The sequence below is a fragment of the Triturus cristatus genome, chromosome 5_2 (genome assembly GCF_964204655.1).
Source record: "Triturus cristatus chromosome 5_2, aTriCri1.1, whole genome shotgun sequence".
Classification (NCBI taxonomy): Eukaryota; Metazoa; Chordata; class Amphibia; order Caudata; family Salamandridae; genus Triturus; species Triturus cristatus.
Window position 1 is genome coordinate 922,448,669 of NC_140588.1, and position 27,579 is coordinate 922,476,247.

The following is a 27,579-nucleotide window of genomic DNA, read 5'->3' on the forward strand; positions in this document are numbered from 1 at the left end:
AATACAAAAATAAAATAAAATAAAATCAAGCAAATGCAATAGGGTGGTTAATTTATCTAAGGTGTTGGATGTTCCCCCCGATCGCACTGGCCGTGAGTATATATTAATGAGTGCCAATTTTGGTGTTTCTTTGTGAGACATCAGGATACACGTGAGATCAGGACTATTTGTTTCTAGTCTTTTCAACGTGAATCCAAGATGGACACCCACCCATATACACAGCTCCCCTGACGGTCTGCCTCTCGGGCCTTTTACTGCAGGTTCCGCAAAGGTTACATAATCCATTCTATGGGTAGGACCTACCGCCCACGTTTCCTGGAATAAGCAGATCCCGTGTAAATCCACGAATGTACACCAATCCGGGATATCTAAGTTGGATGCGAGGCCCGCTATATTGCAAGATAAAAATTTTAAGGTCCCCTTTGTCAATACCTGCCTGTTTCCCGAACTTCCCTGTTGGCCAAGCCTGGCAAGACCACGCACCCCAGGACCGACTAAATGCTGATCCAAGTGCGTGCGGACAATCTGATGTTGCGGCACAGGGATAAGGTTATCAATCACAGGGGGAGGTGGACCATCCCCTAGCTCCCCTGAGGTTACATAAGATTTCCCCCCTGGGGATCATTCTTGCTTCAGTAGGGGGTAAAGGGTTGATTGCAGTATTCGCCACCCCCAAATAATCCCTCCTGATAATCTTCAAACCTTCCTCCCTTTTATTAACATCCAATCTATGGACCGATAGGGGGCTGGGGGGCATATGAAGTCAATCCACTTGATCCAGCAAACTATATCTATTGTTTACTGGAAAGCCCAACACTTCACCCCTAACCTGACCACCCCTACTTCTGTCTACGTAGTGCCAGGAGTCCCCTTGCTGGGGCCATAGGTCGGAAATCCTATAGTTGGTGGCATGATGAGCATAATCTGTTTGATAAAAGTGGTCTAGTCTCAGTGATTTAATAATTGTGTCAGGGCTTGTCTGGTACCTGCTACATACATAATCAACTGCCCTATAATCCTCAAAATTAATAATTACGCAGTCCCCATCCACATTTTTTGGATTACAACCCACCCACCCCACCCTTCTAACAAACAAGATTTTACTTTGGATGGATCTAGGCAAGGGTCTATGGGTGTTCAACCAATGCATCATCTTATTCTTAAGTTCCTCATACGATTCATGTCTAGCATTCGTCAACTTAGGAACCCCAGTAAGGACAACCACGTACGGAGCACAATCCGGAGGTAAATTGATGCAGGGTAGATCTGGGGGAACGTTTTTTCCCCAGGGTTGGTTTGAGGACTCCTTTCCTGGGGTTTCAATATTTACAGGGTTTACCGGTTTCAGGGGCTGTGCCTTTTTCACAGCTATGGGGCCATTTTTAAGGCCAGTTATGCTGGAACTCATGTTTGACCCCTGGATGGTGGTCGATATGGGTCGATCATTTAGAGTAATAGGTGTTGGTTTATGTTGAGTCTGCAGGACATTCGCTGAAGTGGCCAGAGCTTTGACTTGGGCTTGAATAGCTGATAAATCATTTCGAAGACCCATGTTTTCCACAAGCAGTGCCTCCATTTTCCCCAGCCTTTCATCTAAAGAATTCAGTCTTTGCTCCACGGGCAGAATAACAGAAGATAAAACCATACTTAGTTTTCCCACCAATAAATCTAAGTCGAAGGAGCATGTAGATATAGAGGCGGTGCCATTCCTAACAGGGCTATCTTTAGAAACCACAGGAGCGCTAGACTCAAGTTGATCTATTATGTTATGTTTAGACTGTTTAGGTTTTCTACCCCGAAGTGAGGCACCAGCCCTCTTCCTTTTCGGGAAAGCACCCTCTTTGCATCTTATCTTGTCCAGAGTGTTTATACTCACTTCTGTTTGAGCAGGTATTGTGTTTATGGTCTGCCCACATAGTAGTTGGGTTAGCCCATCCGCCTGGTCTGGTAGATTGTTTCCGGTGGAGTATAAGTTAATAGGAATCTCTTCAATAGCTGTATTTAGCTGGGGAGGACCAGTTGAGCATGCTTGTGCGACAGGGCCCAGGGAAGATCTCCTTAAGAAGACCGGGTCCTGGGACAGACGGCGTTCCGTCATTACAATTTCACGTTCCAATACCGATGATGCTCTCGTGATAAATTGATCTAGGGTCCCAGCTACAAGCCCTATTGGAGTCGGTTTCACACCCCTTCTGGCTGCCATAATAGTCCAATGTTAGAATTAGGAACGAATTATAGATGGTACTCACGGTTCCCACTGGGTGTCAGGGGGTTGGCCCGGTCCGGTCTCCTTCGGTCTTTGACGGGCAAGGACGGGCCTGCCCTTGGCCCGGGCTTTGCCCGGGCGCGGCCTGGGCGCGGCCCGTGCGCGTCCCGCGCTGCAGGGCTGTAGCAGCACTTATATGCGTCCCAGGCGCTGCCAGATGACTTCTGCGGCAGGCACGCAACCTGGGCTTCATCCTGGACTCCTCCCTCTCCATGACCAGACAAGTCAACGCCGTCTCCTCGTCATGCTTCAACATCCTACGCATGCTACGTAAGATCTTCCGGTGGATCCCCACTGAAACCAGGAAGACGGTCACCCAGGCCCTCGTCACCAGCCGACTGGACTACGGCAACTCCCTCTACGCCGGAACCACTGCAAAACTCCAAAAAAGACTCCAGCGCATCCAGAACGCCTCAGCACGACTCATCCTGGACATCCCCCGACGCAGCCACATCTCCGCACACCTGAGAAACCTGCACTGGCTCCCCGTCAGCAAGAGAATCACGTTCCGACTGCTCACCCACGCACACAAAGCTCTCCACAACCAAGGCCCTAGATACCTCAACGATCGCCTGAACTTCTACACTCCCACCCGCCAGCTTCGATCGACCAGCCACGCCCTTGCCGCCGTCCCCCGCATCCGAAGAGCCACAACGGGAGGAAGATCCTTCTCCTACCTAGCCGCCAAGACGTGGAACTCCCTCCCCACCCACCTCCGCCTGACCCAAGACCACCTCGCCTTCAGGAAGCAACTCAAGACCTGGCTGTTCGAGCAGTAGCGGACCCCCCTTCCCCAAGCGCCTTGAGACCTTCCGGGTGAGTAGCGCGCTATACAAATGCTTTGATTGATTGATTGATTGAGGCTGCTGGGAGTTGTGGTTTTGCCCGGTGGCCGTTCCCTTCACGGCGGCGCTATAGGAAATAGGCAAGCTGCAAGTTGATTTATGCCCCAAACGCTGGCTGTTTCCCTCACGGCAGGCTCACTAGAAAATAAAGAGTCACAGGACTGTGTGGCGCGTCCCCCGCCTTCAAAAAGGCCATCATCTTTTCATTAATTAGCACGGAAGGAAGCCCATCCTTGGGTGTGTGTGACCGCTCACCAGTGGCACGTGAAGTAACAGTAGGTGTTGCAGCATGCGTGACATAAGAATCAAACTGTACAGACTACTGTCAACATTATGGGCATGATTACGATGTATGGCGGACCGTTGCGGTCTCAGGAATGACCGACCTCCGGTCGGCGGTCCCGACACCACAATGTAGGTCGCATACTCCCATTTCTCTGTGGGAGCTTGTGCTGCGGCCGTAAACCGGCCATAGCACAAGCTCCCATAGATGGGAGCATGTCTAAATCCCTGCACCGTGTGGCAGGCACCATGGTGCAGGGATTTACAGGGGCGGCATGATAACCGGAGGGCCTGTGGGAAGGCCAGCATGGATCTGCTCTCAGAAAGTGCCATCAAAATCCTGAAGGAGGAAACGCCTCCCTGATGGGATCATGTGGCCCTTCCGACTGGCCGATAGTCTCCTCGATGGGCTTGGTAGTTCCGACTGCCGTAATTGAAATACGGCAGTCAGAAGTCAAACCAGGAATGTTGGTTAGAAAACCTCCGACCAGCAGGTAAAATGCCCCCCCCCCCCCCCCATGTTGGGGCAAACTAAGTACTGTGTTAGCTGACATTTATTGTTCTTTCCTCATGTTGAATTGCAAAAAAGAGCTTGAAAATGCAAAAAAATATGGGTGACAACCACTCACTGCTGACATAACTAGCAAATTGCTCTGTTGTTTTAAGTTTTTTAAATGGTAGTGTTTTTTGAGTACATCTACAGTTTTTTTAACATAAAATAACATCTTACTACCTTCCTCACTTATAACTCCACCTCCACTGTTGTTTTTTCAGTGAATCTCTCTGTTGTCTCTTTAATGTGAAGTGATATGTTATTATGATATGTTTGGCGTGGGGTGGCCATCAGCCGTACAAAGCAAGAGGGGGTTGGCAGAAGGGGTGGATTGTTGATTGGCTGATATTTTATTTTATTTTTTTCATCCAGTGGGAGTCTGGCAGGGACAACATTGTGGGGGCGCTGGCTTCCATGGGACTCCACAAGATCTAGTGGGGTCAGGATATCTCAACCCAGGCTTTTTATGTGTTGGTTTTTTGTTTTTCAAGACTTTGGGACATAATCTGTGGGTCCTAAAATGGTAGCCTCAACACTTTTATCATGTTGCAGCTGCCAATCACATCATCTGGGGGTGTCTTACAGGACCGTCATCCAGACTGTGCGTTTTGGCATTTTCTTCTTGTGGGAGTGCCACAGGACTACCGCAGGAGTCCCGCAGCAACAGATATCTCTAAATATGTAACCTTAATTTCTATAAAACAGCTGTACAGAAATACATCAATTCGCAAAACATTTGCTTTCTGAATAAACATCTAGCTTTCTGCCAAATCTGGTTTCAACCGTCCAGCCGTCCTTTCTGTATCATTGTCTAATTTTTCCTATGGAAAATGCATGGTAGAAGAAAGTGTTTTGGGACCCACTCCTTTTTCTTAGCTCTTGCTTGACTAATCACCGTGAAACCTTTCAGGAAGAGGAAGGTGCTGAGGTTGATACACTTTTTATTGGAAAGTTTTCTGAATATTAATCAAACAACGTATAACTCATAAGGCAAACAAAAAATGCTCCTATCATCACTACAGTTGTGCAATTAATATGTATATATATTCATATATATATACATATATATCTATATTTGGTCATGTGATCAAGGCTCAGGGAGAGCCGAAACGTTATGGCGACATTTTTGCAGTTAAGCTATTACATTTTTGCACGAAGAAATTGGTCCGTGTTTGTGTTTTCTGTCCAGAGGCTACGAGGAGGCAGCCCTGCCAGGAGTACAATTCAACTGATATATATGTGTGTGTATATATATATATATATATATATATATATATTATATATATATAGATATATATATTACCTACTGGCAGTCGCCAGTAGGTAGTTATAGTTAGGACCTATTTTCCATAGGATATCCGCAACATTCTATTTGGAATAACGTTGGCGCCGATTGACAAATCTTCGTGTAATTTTCCAAACTTTTGTCCAGCTTCGGTCCGCTCCTATCCTGAAAATGTCACGGTGATTCGTCAAGCGGGGGCCAAGAAAAAAGGGGGGTCCCAAAACGCATTTTCCCCATGCATTTTCCCATAGGACCTGTTGACACAGCTACAGCCCAAACTGCTGAACGGAATTACATAAAATTTGGCAAAGAGGTAGTCCTCAGTTCAGACTTGTGCCTTTTGCTTAAATGGTGCAAATCTGTTCAGTAGTTCCTGAGAAAATTAGAGTTAAAAAGATAGATATATCTGGGCGAAGCCTAACCACACATCTCATCGTGAGATCTGATTGGCTGTCAGTACTTCATCCAAGAAGTGTTGGCAGCCATCTTGGGACCAATATACATGATAGCACCTCATTAAAAAGCATTGCAGTTAATAGAAGGTTTTAAGACTTTATTTACATTATAAATCATTTGTTGATGGTACCATACTCATTTTAGGAATTGTGGTGTGTTCCAAGGTGATTTTACCATGTGAAAAAGCCTTCTGCTGTGATATCATGAATCATGTTTGAGAGAAAACTATTTTCTCATGCTTTTCCCACAGAGGTTTGGAAGGTGATCTATAAGCTAAACTGAGAGCATATTTTCTGTAAATTCACATTATCTTTCTCAGTCATGTGAGAATGAAGTCTGAAATTCTCAGTAAAACATGTACATCCAACAAGGGCAGAGACTGTCAGTTGATTCCTTTGTGTTCTACTGCAGCTTCCCAGAGTATTCTAAAGAGCAACTAGAGCGCTAACAGTCCTACTTATGACAAACGTATTGCACACCTGAAGCCATCTTGATTGGAATAAAGTGGTAATCCTTAAAACATTTAATTTGAAAAGGAACAAAATGAGGGGGTTCATTTTGCCATAGAAAGTATGATTAGTGCTGCAGAAAGAAAAATTAGGGCACATTTTGAGTGACTTCTCAAATCCTCCTCTATTTCATTAAAAAATTCTGACATGCAGACTGAAACATGCACTTTCAATACCAGCAGCAGACTTCCCTGGTGAGCAGTAGCTTTACTACAGTGATCTAATAAGCAACTAGAGAGCTAACATTCTGAATTTATGACAAATGTGTGACACATCTGAATGCCTTCTTGATGGAATCAAAGTAAAAAACTGAAAGTATTTCCTACTGAGGAGACTGTAGTAAATGAGGAAATTAGGAAACTTCATAACAAATAAGTCTCCCAAAATGGCCACCAGAGACAAAAGAGCCCAAATGTGGCACAAATATCAACCAGATGTAGCCCAAGTATAGCCCAATGACAGAGTGTTCTAACAAACAACTAGAGCGCTAACAGTCTTACTTATGACAAAAGTATGGCACACCTGAAGCCATCTTGATTGGAATAAAGTGGTAACACTTAAAACATTTAATTTACAAAGGAACAAAATGAGGGGGTTCATTTTGCCATAGAAATTATGATTAGTGCTGCAGAAAGAAAAATTAGGGCTCATTTTGACTTCTCAAATCCTCTTCTATTTCATAAAAAAATTCTGACATGCAGACTGAAACATGCACTTTGAATACCAGCAGCAGACTTCCCTGGTGAGCAGTAGCTTTACTACAGTGATCTAATGAGCAACTAGAGTGCTAACATTCAGAATTTATGGCAAATGTGTGACACATCTGAATGCCTTCTTGATGGAACCAAAGTAAAAAACTGAAAGTATTTCCTACTGAAGAGACTGCAGTAAATGAGGAAATTAGGAAACTTCATAACAAATAAATCTCCCAAGATGGCCACCAGAGACAAAAGAGCCCAAATGCAGCACAAATATCACCCAGATGTAGCCCACATTTAGGCCAATGACAGAAGTGTGCAAAACACTTATTTTTTGTGTATTTGCAGTTTTATATAGTGCAGAATTGTCAGGTATTGGAGTGCTTTACATGAGCCCTGGTTACATCACAGAAGATCAAATTCATTTTGATTGTAGACATGGGGAGATTAAGTAATTTGACCAGAATCACAGAATGTTGAGCTGAAGCAGAAACTCCAACCTGGTTCCCCAGTTGCAAAGTCTGCAGCTCTGGAAGTAACACCACATCCTCTCCCCTAAGTGCAACATTTAATCGAGTGGTCAACTGGATAAAAAAACATAAAGATTACAAATAATTTAAAAGTTCTTTGTCGCTATTTGAAAACTCAGAAAATATGTCCTCATTTTAGTTTTTTAGAGCACTAACCATAATTTTGATGCAAATAAGACCCTCACATATATGTAATTTCTAAAGGAAATGCTCTAGATATTACAGTTTTCATTACATCAAGATGACGTCAGGCGTTCCACACTTTTGTAATAAATATAGAATGTTAGCAATCTAGTTGTTCATTGGGATACTGTTGAGAGGCAGAGGCCAGGGGCACGGCAGGAAGGGCAGGAAGGGCAGGAAGGGCAGTGGCAGCACAACAGACTATGGAGGGCAGTGGAAAGGGAGGCAGGGGCAACAAACGAACAATACAGGACTGGCAAGAGAGGCTGTGGCAATATAATAGACCATTGTGGGCAGAAGGAAGAGGCTGTGGTAGTACAACCATACATGCCAACAGACCCGTTTCAGCCAGGAAACGTCCAATGTTTTTAAGCTCAAATGGGCTTTATTTGATCTGTCTCCTGTCTACAATCTCCTCTTTTTCAATGTAACTCAAAGGGGAAAATCAATACCCCAGTTTTTTTCTAAATCTCCCTCTTACCATGTTCAAAATGTTCGCAAGTATGGTACATTGGATAATGGTAGGCAGGAGGAATTGGGGTAGGGACATGGACTCGGATAACAGAGGACAGGAGGGATATGGAGAGGTGCACTAAACTGACCCTACAGGGCAGGCATCAGGGTTTGCAGCAGCACAATACACCACACAGGGCATGTGGGACGGGAGTGCAGCACATCAATCCATAGAAAGCAATAGGGAGGGGACAGGACCATGCACATGGACAACAGAGAACAGAGGGGAAAGAGACAATGGTAGCTAGCTGACCATAATGGACAGACAGGAGAGAAAGCTACAGCATAACAGACCATAAAGGGCAGGAGGGACGGATCAGGGGCATTACAATGGAACAGACAAGCCAGGAGGGAGGGAATAGGGGTCTGCACATGGAAACAGAGGGCTGGGGGCAAGGGGGCAGGGCAGGAGCAGCAAGATGACCATGGAGGTCAGGCAGGATGGGCACTAGAAACAAGACACACCATGGAGAGCAACAGTGAGACTATGATGGCATACACACAGACCATGGAGGGAATGTGGGAGGGGGTCAGGGGCAGCTAGCTGACCACACAGGGAAGGTGGGAGGGGCCATGGCAGCACAGAAGACCATGCATGGCAAGCGGGAGGGATAGTGGCAGCACAATGGCTATGATGGGCAAGAAGGAGGGTGCAGGGGCATGCACAAAGGACCATGGATGATAGACGGGAGGGTCAGGACCTGGGCACAGACAAGAGAGTTCAGGGGAAGGGGCCTCACAACACACCGTGCAGGGCAGGCAGGAGGAGCAGTTGCAGCACAACAGACCAGGGAGGGCAGAAGGGTGTGGCAGTAAAATGGACAATGGAGGACAAGAGGAAGGGGATAGGGGCATGGCATGTGGACAGGCAGGGCGGAGGTGGCAGGGACAGGTTACAGTCATCTGACAATGCTAGGCAGGTGGAAGGGGAGTGGCAGCTCAATAGAACACTCAGAGTAGATAGGAGTGGCAGGTCCACGGAACATGGTGTGAAAAAAGGATGGAGCAGGGGCATGCACAAAGACATCGGAGAGCAGGGGAAAGGAGAATAGGGGCAGCAAGCTAAGCACAGAGGCTAAGCAGGAGGTCAATGATGGGCCATAGAATTGGGCAATGGAGGACAGGAGGAGTGGACTGGTACATCATGCTAAATGGAGGGCAGTGGCAGCACATCAGACCATGCATGGCAGGAGGGAGGAGGCTAGTCCATGGATTCAGACAACAGAGGATAGGGAGGAGGTGGATGGGGCAGCAAGCTAACTGTTCAGAGAAGGTGGGTTATGGGAACTTTATTGTTTTTAAAATGTGTGTCTGTGCGAACTACTTTAAATATGAACAAGTATGTAGCATAATCTCACTTTTATTCAGAAAGAAGAGGACGTTTGTGACAGTGACTCCGGGCTCACTTGGCAGAAACACCCCTGACCCTCCACCCCCAATCGCAAAATGTAATGTCCGTGAAAAGGGTAGGTGGACGCAGTGTTATATAGAACATAGTCCTGAGAGCACGATTGAAAATGAAAACTAGATATAGTATATGGTATAAACTTTGCACCAAAAAGTGTGATATAAGATGAACCGGGGCATGAAATATAATATGCAATACATTGTGCGCAATGACAGATTCATTGGAGAGCGTGAGATAGCACAGGCACTAGCGCGTGCTATGCGATATGCGCCTTGTAGTGTGATATGCACAGGGCAGTGTTATGTAACCTAACTAGTCTCTAAAGTTGTAATATAAAATATGTGCTGGGGAATGTAACGTTGCATATACACTGTGACAAAGATATGGATCCCAGATTGTAATATGTATGGCATAGCGCTGTGCGTTATAACATAGGCATCGAGGAAGGCACGTTAGATGGGGCAATATAACCCGTGTGAAGGCAAGTGTGGCATGAAATATTCACGGGGTGGTGTTACAGTGCACATGGGCTAGAGAGTGGAATAGCATACGCACTAGCTGGTGGAATACAACACAGAGGTGTGTGGCACTCGGCGGGCACTGGTGAGTGTAACACAGCATTGGGCTCAGCCAGGAGCACGCTGTGACTCTCAAGTGAGGTTCGTCTCCTTACCAGAGAGTAAAATAAAAAGTATTACACATCCGGCGGTGGATGTGTGTTTTATTAACCATGAGGGTTTTTTTTTGCATAGTTTGTCCGAATTTTTGTCGAATCCCCTATGGATGGCTTGGTGTGCGTGTGTATTATATGTGCCCGTCAATAGCTATCCATGTTTGTATAAATAAACGACAAGGGTGTCTACCTGGAGAGTACCCACAGGCGGGGGCGCCTGGATTAGGCACGGTAGGGCATCAGACACGTCAGAGCTTCACTAGCGGTGTAAATACATTCCACGTGGATTCCTTGTATGCATAGTCGCCTTTAAATGAATATCACACAAATCGTCCTGGTGATATGTACATACGGTTTATCCAGCATGTCCTAGGTGTTTCTGTAAATATATTTAAAAAAAATTAAAAAAAAACAAAAAAAAACAAGGCCGGCCCCGGGGGATGGGGTCCCTGGGGCCATAAGTGGCCTGAGGAGGGGAGCAACGCAGCCCCCCTCCTAAATAATTTTTTAAAGAAAGGCCATGACCCGGGGGGTTGGGGTCCCCGGGGCCGATTAAGGCCTTGGGAGGGGGGCCACGTGGCCCCCTTCCAAATTGATTTAATTCAACAAAAAAAATTAGGGTGCAGGCCCTGGGGGATGGGGTCCCCAGGGCCAATAAATTAGAAAAAGAAGGGGGGCCACACAGCCCTCCTTCTTAAAAAAATAAAATAAATAAAAGACCGGCATCGCGCCGGAGTTCACGCCCCCTCCTTGCAGCACTCTGCAAACGCGCCCCCTGGCCAGTTGTAATTTGGGGAATTAATTCCCCTTCAATACTGAGGGTCCCTGAGGGCCAACTAGCCCAACAGGTATCTCCAGTATGCGCCAGGGAGCTGCGTTGCAGACAGGTGTTCTCTTTTTACACCTCTATGCAATGCAGCTCTGTGGCGCTTACTGGAGGTACCTAGTGGGCTAGTTTGACCGTAGGGACCTTTAGGATTCAAGGGGACTTAATCTCTCAACTTCTAAAGGCCACAGGGCGCGTTTACACAGTGGTGAAGGGAGGGGACGGGGCCTGAGGTGACATGTGCAAACACACCCTGTGGCGCATTTTAAGTTGGGGAAATAATTCCCTTTCAATCCTGAGGGACCCTGGAGGCCAACTAGCCCACCAGGTGCTTCCAGTAAGCGCCACTGCTCTGTGTTGCAGAGAGGTGGTGCAGGCTGTGTCCCTTTTTACACCTCTCTGCAATGGCGCTTACTGGACGTACCTAGTGGGCTATTTTGCCCCTAGGGACCCTCAGGATTCAAGGGGACTTAATCTCCCAACTTAAAACGGCCACAGAGTGTGTTTACACAGTGGGGAAGTGAGGGGACGGGGCCCGAAGTGACGTGTGCAAACACGCCCTATGGCGCATTTTAAGTTGGGGAAATAATTCCCCTTCAATCCTGAGGGCCCCTGGGGGCTAACTAGCCCACCAAGTGCTTCCAGTAAGCGCCACTGAGCTGCTTTGCAGAGAGGTGGTCCAGGCCGTGCCACTTTTTACACCTCTCTGCAACGCAGCTCTGTGGCGCTTCCTGGAGATACCTAGTGGGCTAGTTGGACCCAAGGGACCCTCAGGATTCAAATGAACTTAATCTCCCAACTAAAAACGGCCACAGGGCGTGTTTACACAGTGGTGAAGGGAGGGGACGGGGCCTGAGTTAACATGTGCAAACACGCCCTGTGGCGCGTTTTAAGTTGGGGAAATAATTCCCCTTCAATCCTGAGGGACCCTGGGGGCCAACTAGCCCACCAGATGCTTCCAGTAAGCGCCACTGCGCTGCGTTGCAGAGAGGTGGTCTAGGCCGTGCCCCTTTTTACATCTCTCTGCAACGCAGCTCTGTGGCGCTTACTGGAGGTACCTAGTGGTCTAGTTGGATCCTAGGGACCCTCAGGATTCAAGGGGACTTAATCTCCCAACTTAAAATGGCCACAGGGCGTGTTTACACAGTGGAGAAGGGAGGGGACGGGGCCTGAGGTGACGTGTGCAAACACGCCCTGTGGCGCATTTTAAGAGGTAGTTTTAATCCCCTGCCCTATTATATACTAGGGGCTTACAGAGGAGGTCATGCTAATCACATGGGTACCCCAACACATAGTGTTCCCTAGTGTATGTAGGTGTTTTCACTGTATTCTGAGTGTATTTTAACATAGCACTGGCTGTTGGACTGGTTAGTCAGACTCAGTTACCACCAGTATCCATCTGAAAAAGTTGAGGGTACAGGATGATTTTGCAACAAGGCTTCTTTCTGTTCTTCTGTTTGTTCTTTCTGCACGTTATCCTTCTTCCTGCACTTTTCTTCATCTTTGAGGACTTCTGTTGCTTCTTTCTGCATTTCTTTTTTTTCTTTCTGTGCGTTTTTTCTTCTTTCTTCACATGCCCTATCTCTGTAGGCATAGTTAGAAATTAGCATTTAAAAAGCCTTTGAAATTCACTGGAAAAACCATAGGTTCCAGGCACGTTATAGTTAGGAATTAGCATTTAAAAAACCTTAAAAATTCACTGAAAAAACCATAGGTTTCAGGGGCATTATAGTTAGCTGGACTTTTCACTCGTACAAAACCATTGAAATTCCCCTGTTATACTTAGTTCAGCTAACTATAACTCGCGCACCTGCAATGCACTGCTGATGACGTCACATGTTACATCACTCATGACATGGTCAGTGACATCACTCATGACATCACTGATGACATCTCAAGTGACATAACTGATGACATCACTGATGACATCATCCTTGTGATAGAGTGGCAGACCTCCTCTTCCCCCTAATATAACCTTTGATACATACATTCAAAAATAGAAACTAAAATTTTCAAAACAATGGACATACCAATACCAACAGTCCTATACAGTCACTCATACATGTACTCACTCATCATATGTACTCATACACCTATACATCCTGTTACACAACGCCACTCATCCATAGAGTTACTCACACACATAGTCACTCATGCTAATAAAGAATCAAACATCCATTTACTTGCATATATAGTTATACACACACAACCACACTTACTTCTACAGAAACTTACACATACTTAGTCTTTTAAACAATCACTTATAGAAACACATACTTATTCATACTGGAACTCTTCCAATCTCACTCTCCCATATACTCACTTATATACACCAATAGTCACATATACTAGTTTAAAACATATGTAGTTACTCATAAAGACACTAATGAGACAGTCATTCACTCACTAACACACCCATGCACACACTCATCCACCCATACAGTCCTGCACACATGCTGTCTTCAACACATACAAACAGTAAGTCACTCATTCATGCACCTATGCACTATGTAATACCCCCCACCAAACCATACAGACACTCAGACACTCATACTGATACTCAAAAAACCAACTAATAACCTATATAGACACTCATGTAGCTACTCACCAACCCATGCAGCCACTTATACACAAAGTGAGAGACTGATACAGATATTTACATATTTAAACATTACTCACTAAGCCATGTATTCACTAAGATACACTTAATCAGTCAGTTATACAATCAATTTTTCAAAAACAAATCATCCATTTAGACACTTATATACCCATTTATTCTTCCATCGACCTTGAGATATACACATATAAAACATATGTAATTTTCCGAAAAAACACACATTCACTGGATGATTTCATCAGTGATGTCATTTGAGATGTCATCAGTGATGTCATGAGTGATGTCACTGACCATGTCATGAGTGATGTAATATGTGATGTCATCAGCAGTGCATTGCGGGCGCGCGAGTTATAGTTAGCTGAACTAACTATAACGGGGGAATTTCAATGGTTTTGTACGAGTAAAAAGTCCAGCTAACTATAACGCCCCTGAAACCTATGGTTTTTTCAGTGAATATTACATATTGGTGGTCCCCACTCTATAGTCATAGTTAGGACAACGTTAGGGACTATATTTTCATAGGAACTACTTATTTGATTTTGCAATAACTTTGGTGCCTTTTGATGAATCCTACTGAAACTTTTCAAAAGAGTGCTCTGTGCCCTAGCTTATGCACTGCTTATGAACGCACTCATGACATGTTGTATAACATGATTGCAACATCTGAAATGATGGCTATGATGACAACACTGTGCATGAAGAAGACGTGACTTAGAGTTTGTTCAGGGTAGGATTTATAGTTACTTGAGATAACCATAACTAATTCATTTTGGATTTTTGTTAATTTAAAATGGTATGTTTTATCTGACATTTTCACCTGACTAAAACATCACTTCAACCTTTGTTTTGTGAATATATATATATATATATATATATATGCACAAGCACACATATATATATATATATACATTACCTACTGGCGGTCGCCAGTAGGTAGTTATAGTTAGGACCCCTTTTCCATAGGAAATCCGCAACATTCTATTTTGAATAACTTTGGCGCCGGTTGACGAATCCTCGCGAATTTCTCAAAATAGGTGGGGCGCTACGCTCCGCTCCTACCCTGAAAGTCTCGGGGGGATTCGTCAAGCGGGGGCTGAGATAAAAGGGGGGTCCCAAAACGCGTTTTTCCCATGCATTTTTCCATAGGACCTTTAGACAGGGCTACAGCCCGAACGGCTGAACAGAATTACTAGAAATTTGGCAAGAGGTAGTCCCTAGGTCAAGGAAGTGCCTTTTGTAGGTTTGGTGTAAATCTGTTCAGTAGATTCTGAGAAAATAGCCTTTAAATCAATATATATATCTGAGCCAGCTTACGGTACGCTTACCGTAAGCTTACCGTACGCGTACGGTGGCGTGCGCGAGCGCGATTCTGATTGGCTGTTACATCTAAGTAAACATTCGAATCGGTCGAAACCAGGAAGCGGCGGCCGCCATTTTCTCTCTCGCACTCTGAGGGGGGGCTGTAAACAAAGGCAAAAAACATATAAAGGGGCTGTTTAGACAGCGCCCATGCACATAGCCATGTTAGTTGAGTCCTCAAAGATCCCCGCGTGCCCACCTTGCGTGTACGGCACTAACTACGTAAAGTGGGCGCGCGGTGCGCGAAGCGCACCGCGTGCTCACTGTGCGCGCACGGTGCGCGAAGCGCACCGTGCGCGCACGGAAGGAACTGCGTTAAGTGGGCGTGCACGCCACGAATGGCGTAAAGTAACTTAGCATTTAAAAAACCGTACAAATTCACTGAAAAAACCATAGGTTTCACACACGTTATAGTTAGGAATTAGCATTTAAAAAACCTTGCAAATTCACTGAAAAAACCATAGGTTTCACACATGTTATAGTTAGCGGAAATTTTACTGATAAAAAACTAATGAAATTCCCCCGTTATAGTTAGTGCAGGCAACTATAACTCACGCGACCGCAATCTTCTGCTGATGACATATGTGTCTTTATGAAAAAAAAATATTTGTAATATATGTATAGCTAAAAATGTATGGAAGAAGACATGGGCACATAAGTGTCTAAATACAGTATTAGCATCAGCAGAGGATTGCGGTCGCGTGAGTTATAGTTGCCTGCACTAACTATAACGGGGGAATTTCATTGGTTTTTTATCAGTAAAATTTCCGCTAACTATAACATGTGTGAAACCTATGGTTTTTTCAGTGAATATATATATGTATAAACACAAACACAAACACACACATGCGCATTAGTGTGTAGACATATATATATGTATGTATATACAAATATATATTCTTTGTTTATTCAGTTTTAAAAACTATAAAGGATTATATAAAGTCCATAAAATGCCCTCATAAAAGAGATGCCTTAGATCATTAAAATGTGATGATGCATGAAATATACCAATTATAGAAAGTGAGTGGAACACAAACAACTAAGGATTCTAGTTTTTGCTGATAAATAAGTGGGTCTACATTGTTTATAATTATATTTGTAATTTATAATTTCGAAATGAAGGCTTTGAATAGCTGGCCCATGACTTCCTATAGAACGTGCACAATGAAAAAAAGTGTGTAGTGTTTCGTACACAGATACCATTGCATGAAGACATTCTAATATCCTTAAGCCACTAGCCACTATTTCAGGATAGGCTATCAAGAAATATATCATATTGAGATGAAGTCTTGTCAAGTCAACAAAAATTGATGCTGAGGGTTTGTTATGTGCAGTAGATAAGGCTGAGTGGCTTCTGCAGTTAACAACAGATTGAGGCTAACTAATGCAGGTTGAGCAAATTCATTAGACTCTCTTTAGCATTCCACAAAAAATCTTCATTTACATTTAATTTCTAACTTCGACATTGTGATGGTAGCCCCGGGGTCTGTAATATCCAAGGTTACTCCAATGGTATTATACATTTTCCTTATAAAAGCTAACCATGGAATATTAAAAGCATTATCTAATGTTAAACAATGCTTAATAAGTGATCAGTTAAGACCAGTTTCTAATTTAGTCCAAATAGAGTGCCAGAACTGTAGAGGTAGTATTTTAATAATATGCACGCTAAAGGGAAAAGCAAATTCTTTGTGCACAATGTAGGCTGAGGTACTTTTGGGAACTCCCTACAATCTCCCAGCAAAAATGTTTCCATATCACTGTGAACTCTGGGAGTCCAAACACCGCCACCCACCTGAACCATAAGTTGCTGCAGACAAGCAATTACTAGAGTAAACCATGCCTACTGCCTAATTTCAAAGCAAATCAAAATATTCCCTCTGCATTTTTATTCAGTTGCTTTTCCTTAACAACATGTAAACGCTTCCAATTACCAGTCTGCTCAAATAAGATCCCCAGGTAAGAAAATGTATCAACCCTACATATCTTACTTCCTTTTCATGATAAATTGCACGAATTATATGCTACATTCCCACAGGACATTGTGCACATTTTATTCAGATTGACTTTGAAATGCAGTTCTTCCAAGGCATTCAATAACTTCTATAGACCAACTGGAGTTCTGGCTAAGAGGGCGGTGTCATCAGCATAGAGGAAGACGGGAAATGGACGGAAGCCAATTTGAGGCAGATCTGCTTGTTTTTCAATAAGTGCCACTTCCAGACCATTAATGTATAGGGTGAACAGGAAAGGTGCCAGAATGCTCCCTTGTCTGACTCCTCTTCGTAATCTAAAAGATTTAGAGGATTCTCGCTTGGGGCCATAACAAACCCGAGCAGTAAAGTGCTGGTACAAAAATAAGAAAGTGGATAATAGAATTATCCGACCCCAGGAATCTCATAATGGACCGGAGTTTGACATGACTACCACAGTTAAATACACTGCTCTGGTCCATGATGTCTAGGTATAAAAAGCCTCTTTTGGCCTTCAAATATTTGTCTATTAGTAGCCCTACATTGAGACACTGCTCAACTGGCCCCAGGCCTTTGCTGAAATCAAACTGAAGGTCTGACAGGGTTGAGTTCTGCTCTGCCCATGTTTTTACTGTCTCTACTCGAACTCAGTCTAGTATTTTGACAGGGAGATCTAACAGAGAAATTGGTTAGTAACATTATGGACCTGCCCTGCTCCTAAAAAGGGGAAGTATATTTGTTTCACACTATGTTGATGGGAACCCTATCTGATTGAGTTTAGAGTAGGGAGGTCTAGCAAGTAGACAGGTGAACATTTTTGTATTTCTTTAAGAGTCTGTAAAGTTTTTATTATATGAACAAAGTTTTGCGAAGTTCCTAGGGGCATATTATCAAGACAGGCGATAAAATTATCGCCGCTTTAGCGGCAAAAAACTGCAGCTAAAATGGCGATAATGGGCTTGATAATATGCTCTATGGAATTCCAATTGAAGCTCAGGTTAGATGTCCTTTACATCTAGCATGGGCTTCACTTGGAATTCCATAGAGCATATTATCAAGCCCATTATCGCCGTTTTAGCGGCAGTATTCTGCCGCTAAAGCGGCAATAATTTTATCGCCTGTCTTGATAATATGACCCCAAGTAGGAAGACATCAAGTAGTTCCTAAAACTTTCCACATATCCTTCGCCCATGTCCGAGCACAGTTTTTCTCTCACAAATGTCAGTTCATGCTGAAATTGGGTTTTCATTTCTCAAGTGTACTGTGAGACCGTGTTTCACCAGGAACTCACAAGGCTTTTGTGTGCATGTGTGTACATAAGTTAGCTTTTCAGTGACTAAGATCAGTCAACACTTGAGAGGGAAAAGTCAAGTGACAGTGGCATGCCAAGCATCATGAGCACTGCGAACCAGAGTCACATTATGTTAGTTGATGTACCCTTGCATCAGCAGTGTTGGGTTACCTGTAGGAGAAAGGTGCATGCATTACGCTTTCTTACCAAAGCATTGTGATGCTCCGGACTTCTACATGAAAGCCCAAACAGCGTCAATCGCATGTAACTGGGATACCTTTTTGCATGTTCGTAGTTTTAGCTGTAAAATGCAAGCGCTGCATGGAAAAAACTTCGTACACCTCTACTTTCCTGAGGATTGACAAAAATGTCATGGAGCACAAACAAGCTATTGTACTGAAAATGTAAAATGGCTGACACAGACTGGTTAGTGGCTTCCAGCATTCAGCCAGAATAGTTGTGAGAAAGGGAAGAGGATGGTTGTGCAGTGTCTCAAAAAGTCTTGTGATGTACTTTGGTGTCTGAGAGGGTAAATGATGTAACGCATATACTTTATATGCTGTTTTTATTTAAGGTTTCATCTTATATAGAAACAAATAAGATAAAAATAATGTTTTCTTATTGTTGTTTATTGAGATGGAGCAACTAGACCTCACCAGTATTGTTGTTTTATTATAACATTGGTAGTAGTTTCCGATTTCACATACATAACTTCTTTCTTTTCTCTTACTAAGTGTGTGGAGGGGAGTATGGGTCTGATGCTTTCCATATCATGCTTAGGGCCTGATTATGAGCCTGGCGGGCCATGGACTGCCAGACTCACTGTGGTACCGTGGTGTTGGTCCAGCCACCGCTGCACCGGCAGTCCGACTGCCCCATTACAAGTAGGGCGGTTGACCACCATTGCACCGCTGCAACTGGTGGTGGCACGGCAGTCTTGAGGCTGCAATATGCTTGGTGGGACCACCGTGGTCCCACCAAGCATATTATGAGTTTCCTCTCTGCCACTGTTTTCATGGCAGAGAGGAAACAAAGGTGGCCCTTCAGTTGCCTCTGGGCCATATGATGCATGCAGGGGGGCACATGTTATGCCGTCCTGTGTGCATACACTCCAATACCTGCATGGCATTGACTGCACCATTGCATGCTCCAGCACCGCCAAATTCATAATCAGCCCCTAAGCTTTTCAGGAGCTACAATGAGCTAAATGGAATGTTCCTCTTTGAATCTCCACCACTAGAGGGGCACACTCTAAATTCAGTGTACTAATGTACTAGTAGCTCGAGAATGTGCTTGGTTTCTTCTGTCCACATTGATAGAATTTTGCAGTACTCATAATAAACACTTAACCCAATTGATGACCATATCGCAAGATCCCAAGACTGTTTGGTGCTTCCTCCTCTGGACTGAAGGAGACCATGAGAGGTGACCACAGAGACGACTTTGGATCCTTGGTTGACCAGGATAACATAAGACATTTGTCTTTCCCTTTGTAACTAGGGGAGCTGGGACCACAATGTTTCCATCTAGAGTTTCATAAGGTGTATATACCTCTCCCTTTAGGATAATAGAAGGAAAGAAATATTCATAGATAGCGACTGCTTTAAGGCAAAAACAAAGTATAGCATTGCAATGTCAGCATTTTAGGCATAAGTATGATAGGAATCAATTAAACAGAAACAAGCGAATTACATCAGACTATCCCTATTACATCATGAGAAAGCGATATTTGTTTTTAATACAGTGGGACATAAATGCAGGCTACTCCACAACCCGAGAATGACAAACACTTTTGGCAGCTGATTTCAAAGGCCCAGTGAATGGTAAGGTTGATGACTGGTGTAAACAAATGAGCATATTATATAATCAATAACTACAGCCTGCCCAAAACACTGTATCCCACTTTTCAGCATGAGGTTCATTCACAGTGAGAGGTAAAGGCCAGAGGTTGGACACCATGAAAGGCTTTGAACTCTAAGCATCACCACTAGTGGTGGATACAATAATATCAAAATTAACAATTGCCAAGCTTTGAGGCCCACTGGAGTTCCATGACCTTATGAAGGAACTCAGCCTTCAGCCTTATTCCTTCTCCTTGGTGGCTTGCAATATCTTTTTAATGTACCTCAGGTGGTGCTTTTTCGAAATTATTTAGCATGGCTGATCTAGACATCAGCTTAAGAGTTTTAAAATAAAACAATTTGGAAGGCATGAGTTTAATTTTCATGCAAAACTTGGCCTTGTGAAATGTGCTAATATATAGTCAAAGAGATGGGTTTTAATATCGGTTTACGGTTTTGATATATCAATTATTCTTGACCAATGTCCAGTGCTCACAATACAATGTCTGAGTGTAAAACGATCCCAACTTTATCACCCACTGCTGAAATCAGATAAATCTATTAACAGTAAAGCAGGCTGGCTGTCAAACACTGCAGATCTTCTGATATGATTCATTGTTCGAATTCTAAATGTGCAGTTAATGTGTGTAATTGAGAAGAACTTCCTTCATGAATATATAATGAATAGCAGGCATGTTTTATTGCATCTTATTTCCTCCGGGCATATTTCTGTGTAATTGTTCAGGGTTATGCTTGGCTGATGAGAGAAGAGTGAGTGTGTGTGGGTGAAGGTGAGGTAAAGGGAGGCGGGGTAGTGTCCTAGCGCCTGCACTGTGTATGCAAGGCCACCGACAATCGTTTGCAAGGAAATTGTCCCCATTGCTTATCATTTGAACATGAATATACATACTACTCAAGATGGTGGTGATGCATACTCAATCTAGTAGTAGAGCACGTCTTCCAAAAATTACCTCTTGGCACTAGAAAGTTAAAAGGGGTTTCAGCATACTTGATTTCCAGTACCATTGTTCATTGAGTGTAATCTAGAAACAAAACCTGTAATAGGAGAACTGAGACACAAGTGTCTCTAAAGACAGCTGACTTCTCTTGCTATTCCACCTATAGGATAGCTTTGTGCCTGGGTCCCACTGTCATTGCGACAATAGATCCTTACTGTGCAACCACTGTAAATATGTTTGCAGCTGTATCTCAAACTGTGAAGGTGCTAATAACTTTTGGCTTATTATGCTGCACATTACTACACCTATCCTATTATATATCTATCCATATATATATATATATATATATATATATATATATATATATCTCCAGCTCGTAACACCTCGTAATTGCTTGCGCAAGAATGACGAGTGCAGACATCCAATGGTGCCAAATTATTTTATTTTTCTTTTAGTCCTCTGCCATAACCTATATACACACACACACATATGAATATATATACATGACGATCAATGATTTTTAAATATTTAGCTGTGCTTGGGCATTGGTCTTTTATTGTACTAGTTGTTCCAAACTTACTGCTACCTCCTGCAGTAGACTTTGACTGCTCAACCTAGCTTCCTTGTACAAGTCAAATATAAAAAGAGAGTAAGATTGTTATCCAACTATAGTGTTCAACTTACCAAGAAAATCCATTGTTACATGCTTTCAAAGCTTTGACTTTTCTCGAGTCCCCTGGATTTTCACAAACACAAGCAATGTCCCTGACAGATCAGGACTTACAAGGGTTCCTTCTCGGCTGCCCAAATCAACAGGGGTTTTGCAAATCTGAGAGTAATTCTTAAGCCTAGAAGAAGATCTTCAGTCCTGAAATCAAGACTGACTATCCCTGTCCTTGATCCTTAGTGATATCATCGGGACACTAGTTGAACCTTAAACCTTTTCTTTTCCAGAACTTGTTAGTGTATATTTAGAAGGGAGGTGGCATTCCTCGCAGACTGTGCCTTCACCCAGCAATGTCCCATTGTAGCACACTCAGAAGCTGATTTCCACTCTTACCCTTCTATTTAGCCTGCTCAGGTGCATGAACTGTGCAGCAATGGGAAATAGGCAAGAAACACACATAGGCCTTCATTACAAGTGTGGGAATATCAGAGAGCTGGCATCCCAGATTCCAGCTGGTATGTCCGCACCAAAAAGCATCAATTATGGCTTTTCTTCCTAATTGGGAAAACACCAGAGAGAGCGGACAGTGGTTCCCCGAACTGCTGCCTGCTCCCACACCGAGTCTGCTGACAGGATCCATAAATGAGAAGGTGTCCCATGAGGCACATTTCCCTTTGTGAATCAATTACTTCCCCAACTCTAGAGTTAGTACTTAATCAATAGTTTGCAACTACGACTATACTCACAAACCATTGATACATCGTCTCCGAATTAGAAATAGGTGCGGGGTGCTGCTTTCACTCCGCCTCCAATTTCCAATGCGAAAAGGATCACAAAAGCCCTTTTATGAGTCAGAATTTTTTTTCTGGCTGATAAGATGGCAGGCATTGGTCTAAAAACTCCTTTCTGCCATTGTGATCCCCTTGAAATTGCAAGGTTTCTGACCACAAAAGGGCCTGGTATATCAGGCCCCAGGATCTTTTCTTCAACATTGTGCTCCTTTGTATTCTTATCAGGCCTCCTGACCCTCTGATGCTTCTAACCATGGACTCTTGCATTCCCTGATCCTTACCGGTTCATGCATGCATTTTTAGTTCCCCAATCACTGGGTGAAGTTCCTTCCTACCGGGTTGAAGTTTTCCCTCCATCCAATCATAATTATTATACAGCTATTAGAAACTGGTTTGATCATACAAACAGGAGCGGTCCATGCAGGTAAGAGCAGTGGGGCGGGGCAAGGGAGAGTCGACAGATGACGAGGGAAAATAAAATAAAGAAAAACACTTACCTTGTGATACGGCGAGTGCAAGGTAAGTGGTTTTCTTTTTTTTTATTTTATTTTCGCTCGTCGTTGTCTGTCGACTCCCACCCCACCCTGCCCCACCGCCCACTGCTCATACCTGCATAGGCCGCTCCGGCATACAAATGAATTCAAATGATATGTTATCCATGCTTCACTCATTGCCATTAAATGGTGGAGATATTCGGCTTTGTTTTCCAGCTCCTCAGAAGCTTTGTTCCCAAAGGTCTGATTCCAAATCTTTTTCTCCCAGTCTGTTCACAGTTCTCTCGAGGAGTGTACGCCATCTTTGGATTCTATGACCAGATGTCCATGAACACCCTGACCTCCTTCTGTGGGGCCCTGCACACGTCCTTCATCACACCCAGCTTCCCGACTGATGCCGACGTGCAGTTTGTGATCCAGATGCGACCACCGCTAAAAGGCGCCATCTTGAGTCTTCTGAGTGACTATGACTGGCAAAAGTTTGTGTACCTCTATGACACTGAAAGAGGTAGGAACATGCTTTTTACTACTATTCGTTTCCTGTAAAGAAATGCAGAAAGTATTCCACTGAAAGGAAATGTATAAATGGAAGCAAGGAGATTCATTATTTCAGTTAGCACACTTTGGAATTCCCAATTCTGAGACAGGAGCCTGACATTTTGTCCACAAATGAGCCTCTACTCAAAATGCCTGTTTCTGCAAAGAAGCACAAAAAAGAACATTATTCCTCAGTCACGAAGGTACTAAAAAGTAAAACTGGTCTCAGGAAGTGTTTCAAATGACAGCACTTTATTTAAAATTACCATAAACCCCTCCTCTTGCAGGCCTTTCTGCAGAGCCCCTTTGATGCCTACAGTGCATAATAAGACATTTTACCATAACACAGCATCATAGGAGACAACGGCACGACATGACATGATGTAATGTAATGTAGCAGAACATATAGATGAGTCTTCTTCACAAAATGTAGTGTAAAGTGCTAGAAGTAAACTTTTCAGATTGCCGCCCCTGCTAAGGGCCTTTTGATGGCCTGGCTTGACAGCGCAAATGTTGGCAGACAATTATGTAAGCATGGCTAGAGGAGCATTGGCTCCATCCACATGTTGGGAACTAGGAGTACCTGTTTTGACTGGATAGAAGTTGTGTGCTTCCACAAAAGAAGTGCGTGCCCTTCACAGAGCTGTGATCATCTTCTTTATTTACCCAGCTGTCTGAGCTTGAACTTTCAGCTAACAACATGACATTGTAATGCTATTAAAGTGTCTTAGATACCTAGATAATTTATGGTGTTTTTCTCTGGCCGCAGTACAGCTGGGAGGAGGGCAATCATTAACCTACATGGATGTTTAGGTATTGATAGTGCAACAACGTTTGAGACCAGACCTATTGGCAGGGGAACAACCTTTACAACGCAACTTTTACAACGCACTACCATTACAACGCATTTTTTACAACGCATAATCCATTACAACGCATGATATTACAACGCATGACACTACAACGCATTTTTAAAAACTACCTTTACAACGCATTCCATTACAACGCATACTACGATTACAACGCATACCATTACAACGCATAATATTACACTATACTATCCAACACTTACCCTACTGATGCACCCCCTGGAGTTAGAATAGTAATTTTTACCCCTATACTATCCAACACTTACCCTACTGATGCACCCCCTGGAGTTAGAATAGTAATTTTTACCCCTATACTATCCAACACTTACCCTACTGATGCACCCCCTGGAGTTAGAATAGTAATTTTTACCCCTATACTATCCAACACTTACCCTACTGATGCACCCCCTGGAGTTAGAATAGTAATTTTTACCCCTATACTATCCAACACTTACCCTACTGATGCACCCCCTGGAGTTAGAATAGTAATTTTTACCCCTATACTATCCAACACTTTCCCTACTGTTGCACCCCCTGGAGTTAGAATAGTAATTTTTACCCCTATACTATCCAACACTTTCCCTACTGTTGCACCCCCTGGAGTTAGAATAGTAATTTTTACCCCTACACTATCCAACACTTACCCTACTGATGCACCCCCTGGAGTTAGAATAGTAATTTTTACCCCTACACTATCCAACACTTACCCTACTGTTGCACCCCCTGGAGTTAGAATAGTAATTTTTACCCCTACACTATCCAACACTTACCCTACTGTTGCACCCCCTGGAGTTAGAATAGTAATTTTTACCCCTATACTATCTAATACTTACCTTAAATGTAATTTAATATTATGCGTTGTAATGGTATGCGTTGTAAAGGTAGTATGCGTTGTAATGGTAGTGCGTTGTAAAGGTATTTTTTAAAAATGCGTTGTAGTGTCATGCGTTGTAATGTCATGCGTTGTAATGGATTATGCGTTGTAAAAAATGCGTTGTAAGTGCATGCGTTGTAATAGTGTGCGTTGTAACGTCATACATCCCTATTGGCATTGCCAATGCTTCTGGCACGATAAATCCTCACCCTTACCTCACATTCTCAGAGTTCCTGTGCTGGAAGCACATAGTGAAATTGCAACTTGGGAACTGCCTCCCCACACATTTAATTATCTACCCTTCTAACTTACCATTCAGTAGGAAACTACAGATCCACTACTTGATACATCGCCTGATCCAATCAAACAAATTATCCTGTGCACACCATGGAAACATCCTTTCATGGATACTGTTTATTGTTACCGTGCCCGACAATACTGTACCCGTTTTGATATGTACGATATACTCTATAACCCACATCACGTTGATACCACCTCAAATCATACACAGCACTGTTTTCCCCATGCCTTTGATTGTGATACCATAAAAAAGTCTAAATATAATAAAATGCACATTACTTTGTTGAAAATGGCAACATATTGTACACCTCTGCACACACGCCATAAAGGGATCTAGCCAACAAAGAAGGGATGGAATTTTTTTAAACTTAAAATCAGAGTGCCAGCATGCACAGGCAAATTAGCATTCTCAGTGTATTGTAGTGGCAACACCTCAACAGCTTATGCGGATGCCTGTGGGTGATCTGAGAAGTGGTGCATTTATTTGTGGCATCAATTGGAAATGGACTCCTATGTCAGGATCCTTCCATTCTCCCAAACCAGTTGTATTGCACGGTGACAAAGTTACCAGTTTCGAAAAAGAGAACAGTGATGGAACCCAAAATAATGTGGCCCCTCTGCACAATGTGATGCAGGTCTCTGAGTTCAGGGATTCAAGGCTAATGCCCCATCCTCATGCAAACAGGCAGGCGACTAGTTTGAGGTCAAGAGCTTCAGTAAGCCAACCCGTGTCCAATTTGAATTCCCTTATAAAGCACTTATGATGCATAGCTCCCAGACATTTTCCTGTGGTCTCTTCTTAGCTTAGAAAGGGTTGGATTGCGATCTAAAATAGGCCTAGGCACCATAAAAAGTGGACTACATTTGCTGAATGCTCTTTTTCTTTAAACATTGCTTTCCTGTTTTAAGTATTAGGATGGGGGTCTCTAAAAGAGGCATATTTCCTTAACCCCTTCAGCGCGGCGCGGATTACCGCGCTGTGCTGAAGGGTGCTTGTGCGGGCGGGGCCGTGACGGAGCAGTTCCGTCATGCGCACAGCGCGACCGACACGCATGACGGAACCGCTCCGTCACAAGCATCGAAAGGGTTAAACTCACTAAGATAAAAACAAAAATGCAAATGTTGCTAGGACTCTTTTGTGCCCAGCTTACTTCACAGTTGTGAACCACGCCTGAATACAAGTGAGACCACTTCTACTCAGGCCTCCTGCCCCTGCTCAATCTGCATACATTAATGGGCCTGCCCAGCGAGAGGGGAATGACGCCTCCAACCAGTTGCTAAAAGGGAGGTAGCAAAAGGCCCATCTGCCTCGGAAAAGCCTCTCAGGACCCCACTGGCGACACCTAAACAGCACAGAAAAAAGCCCAAATTTGCCACCACTCTGGCCAGAAAAGAGGCCCACAGCTGCAACTCCGATATCGGCTCCTCACCCATTGCCCGAGTGCCCACCGTACCAACCGACCCTGATTGTTTAAGGGGAAATAATCAAAGCAAACTAAAGTGTAAGGGTGCCAGAAATAATACACCATACACATGAAATATATCTAAGTATTTATTGTGATTACAAAAGCCCACAAACAGCTGGTAGTAAGTGGAAGTCAGTGAACAGCCAGTGGGAAGAAGAATGACCACGCCGTAACAGTGACATGTGTTAAATACGTATTCAGAATTCCAAATGACGTAGGATGTGTCTGCCAATTAGATTGAGCGTAATACAGTATACATCATCCAATTAGGTATACAACATCTCCCTTTCTGACTTGCACCATTTCCCGATAACAATGGCTCAAACAGCAGTTTTGCGCACAAAGTAAACAGAATGGAGTCACGTAGCGCGTTACGCAAGCGCGCAATAGATACGTCGCCTTACTTGAACTCGCAGCTGACGCTGATGTAGAAACTGTCAGATGTTAACGAATGAATTTGACAGTTGGACGTGACGGTTAAAGTCCGTTATGACTCCTCACTCCGATACTTCAC

General features: G+C 43.7%; 1 protein-coding gene across 5 annotated transcripts in view; it reads left to right on the forward strand.

Annotated features, from left to right (window-relative positions):
* Positions 1–27,579, forward strand: part of GRIA3 (glutamate ionotropic receptor AMPA type subunit 3) — a 1,128,422-nt gene that overhangs the window by 242,439 nt on the left and 858,404 nt on the right. For all 5 annotated transcript variants that reach the window (XR_014962259.1, XR_014962260.1, XM_085608118.1 and 2 more), the window contains exon 3: positions 23,288–23,527. Coding sequence is in view for 3 of the 5 variants with exons in the window: in XM_085608118.1 (XP_085464244.1) it covers positions 23,288–23,527 (240 nt within the window). In the remaining 2 variants the exon portion in view is untranslated. The remainder of the gene's footprint in view (positions 1–23,287; positions 23,528–27,579) is intronic.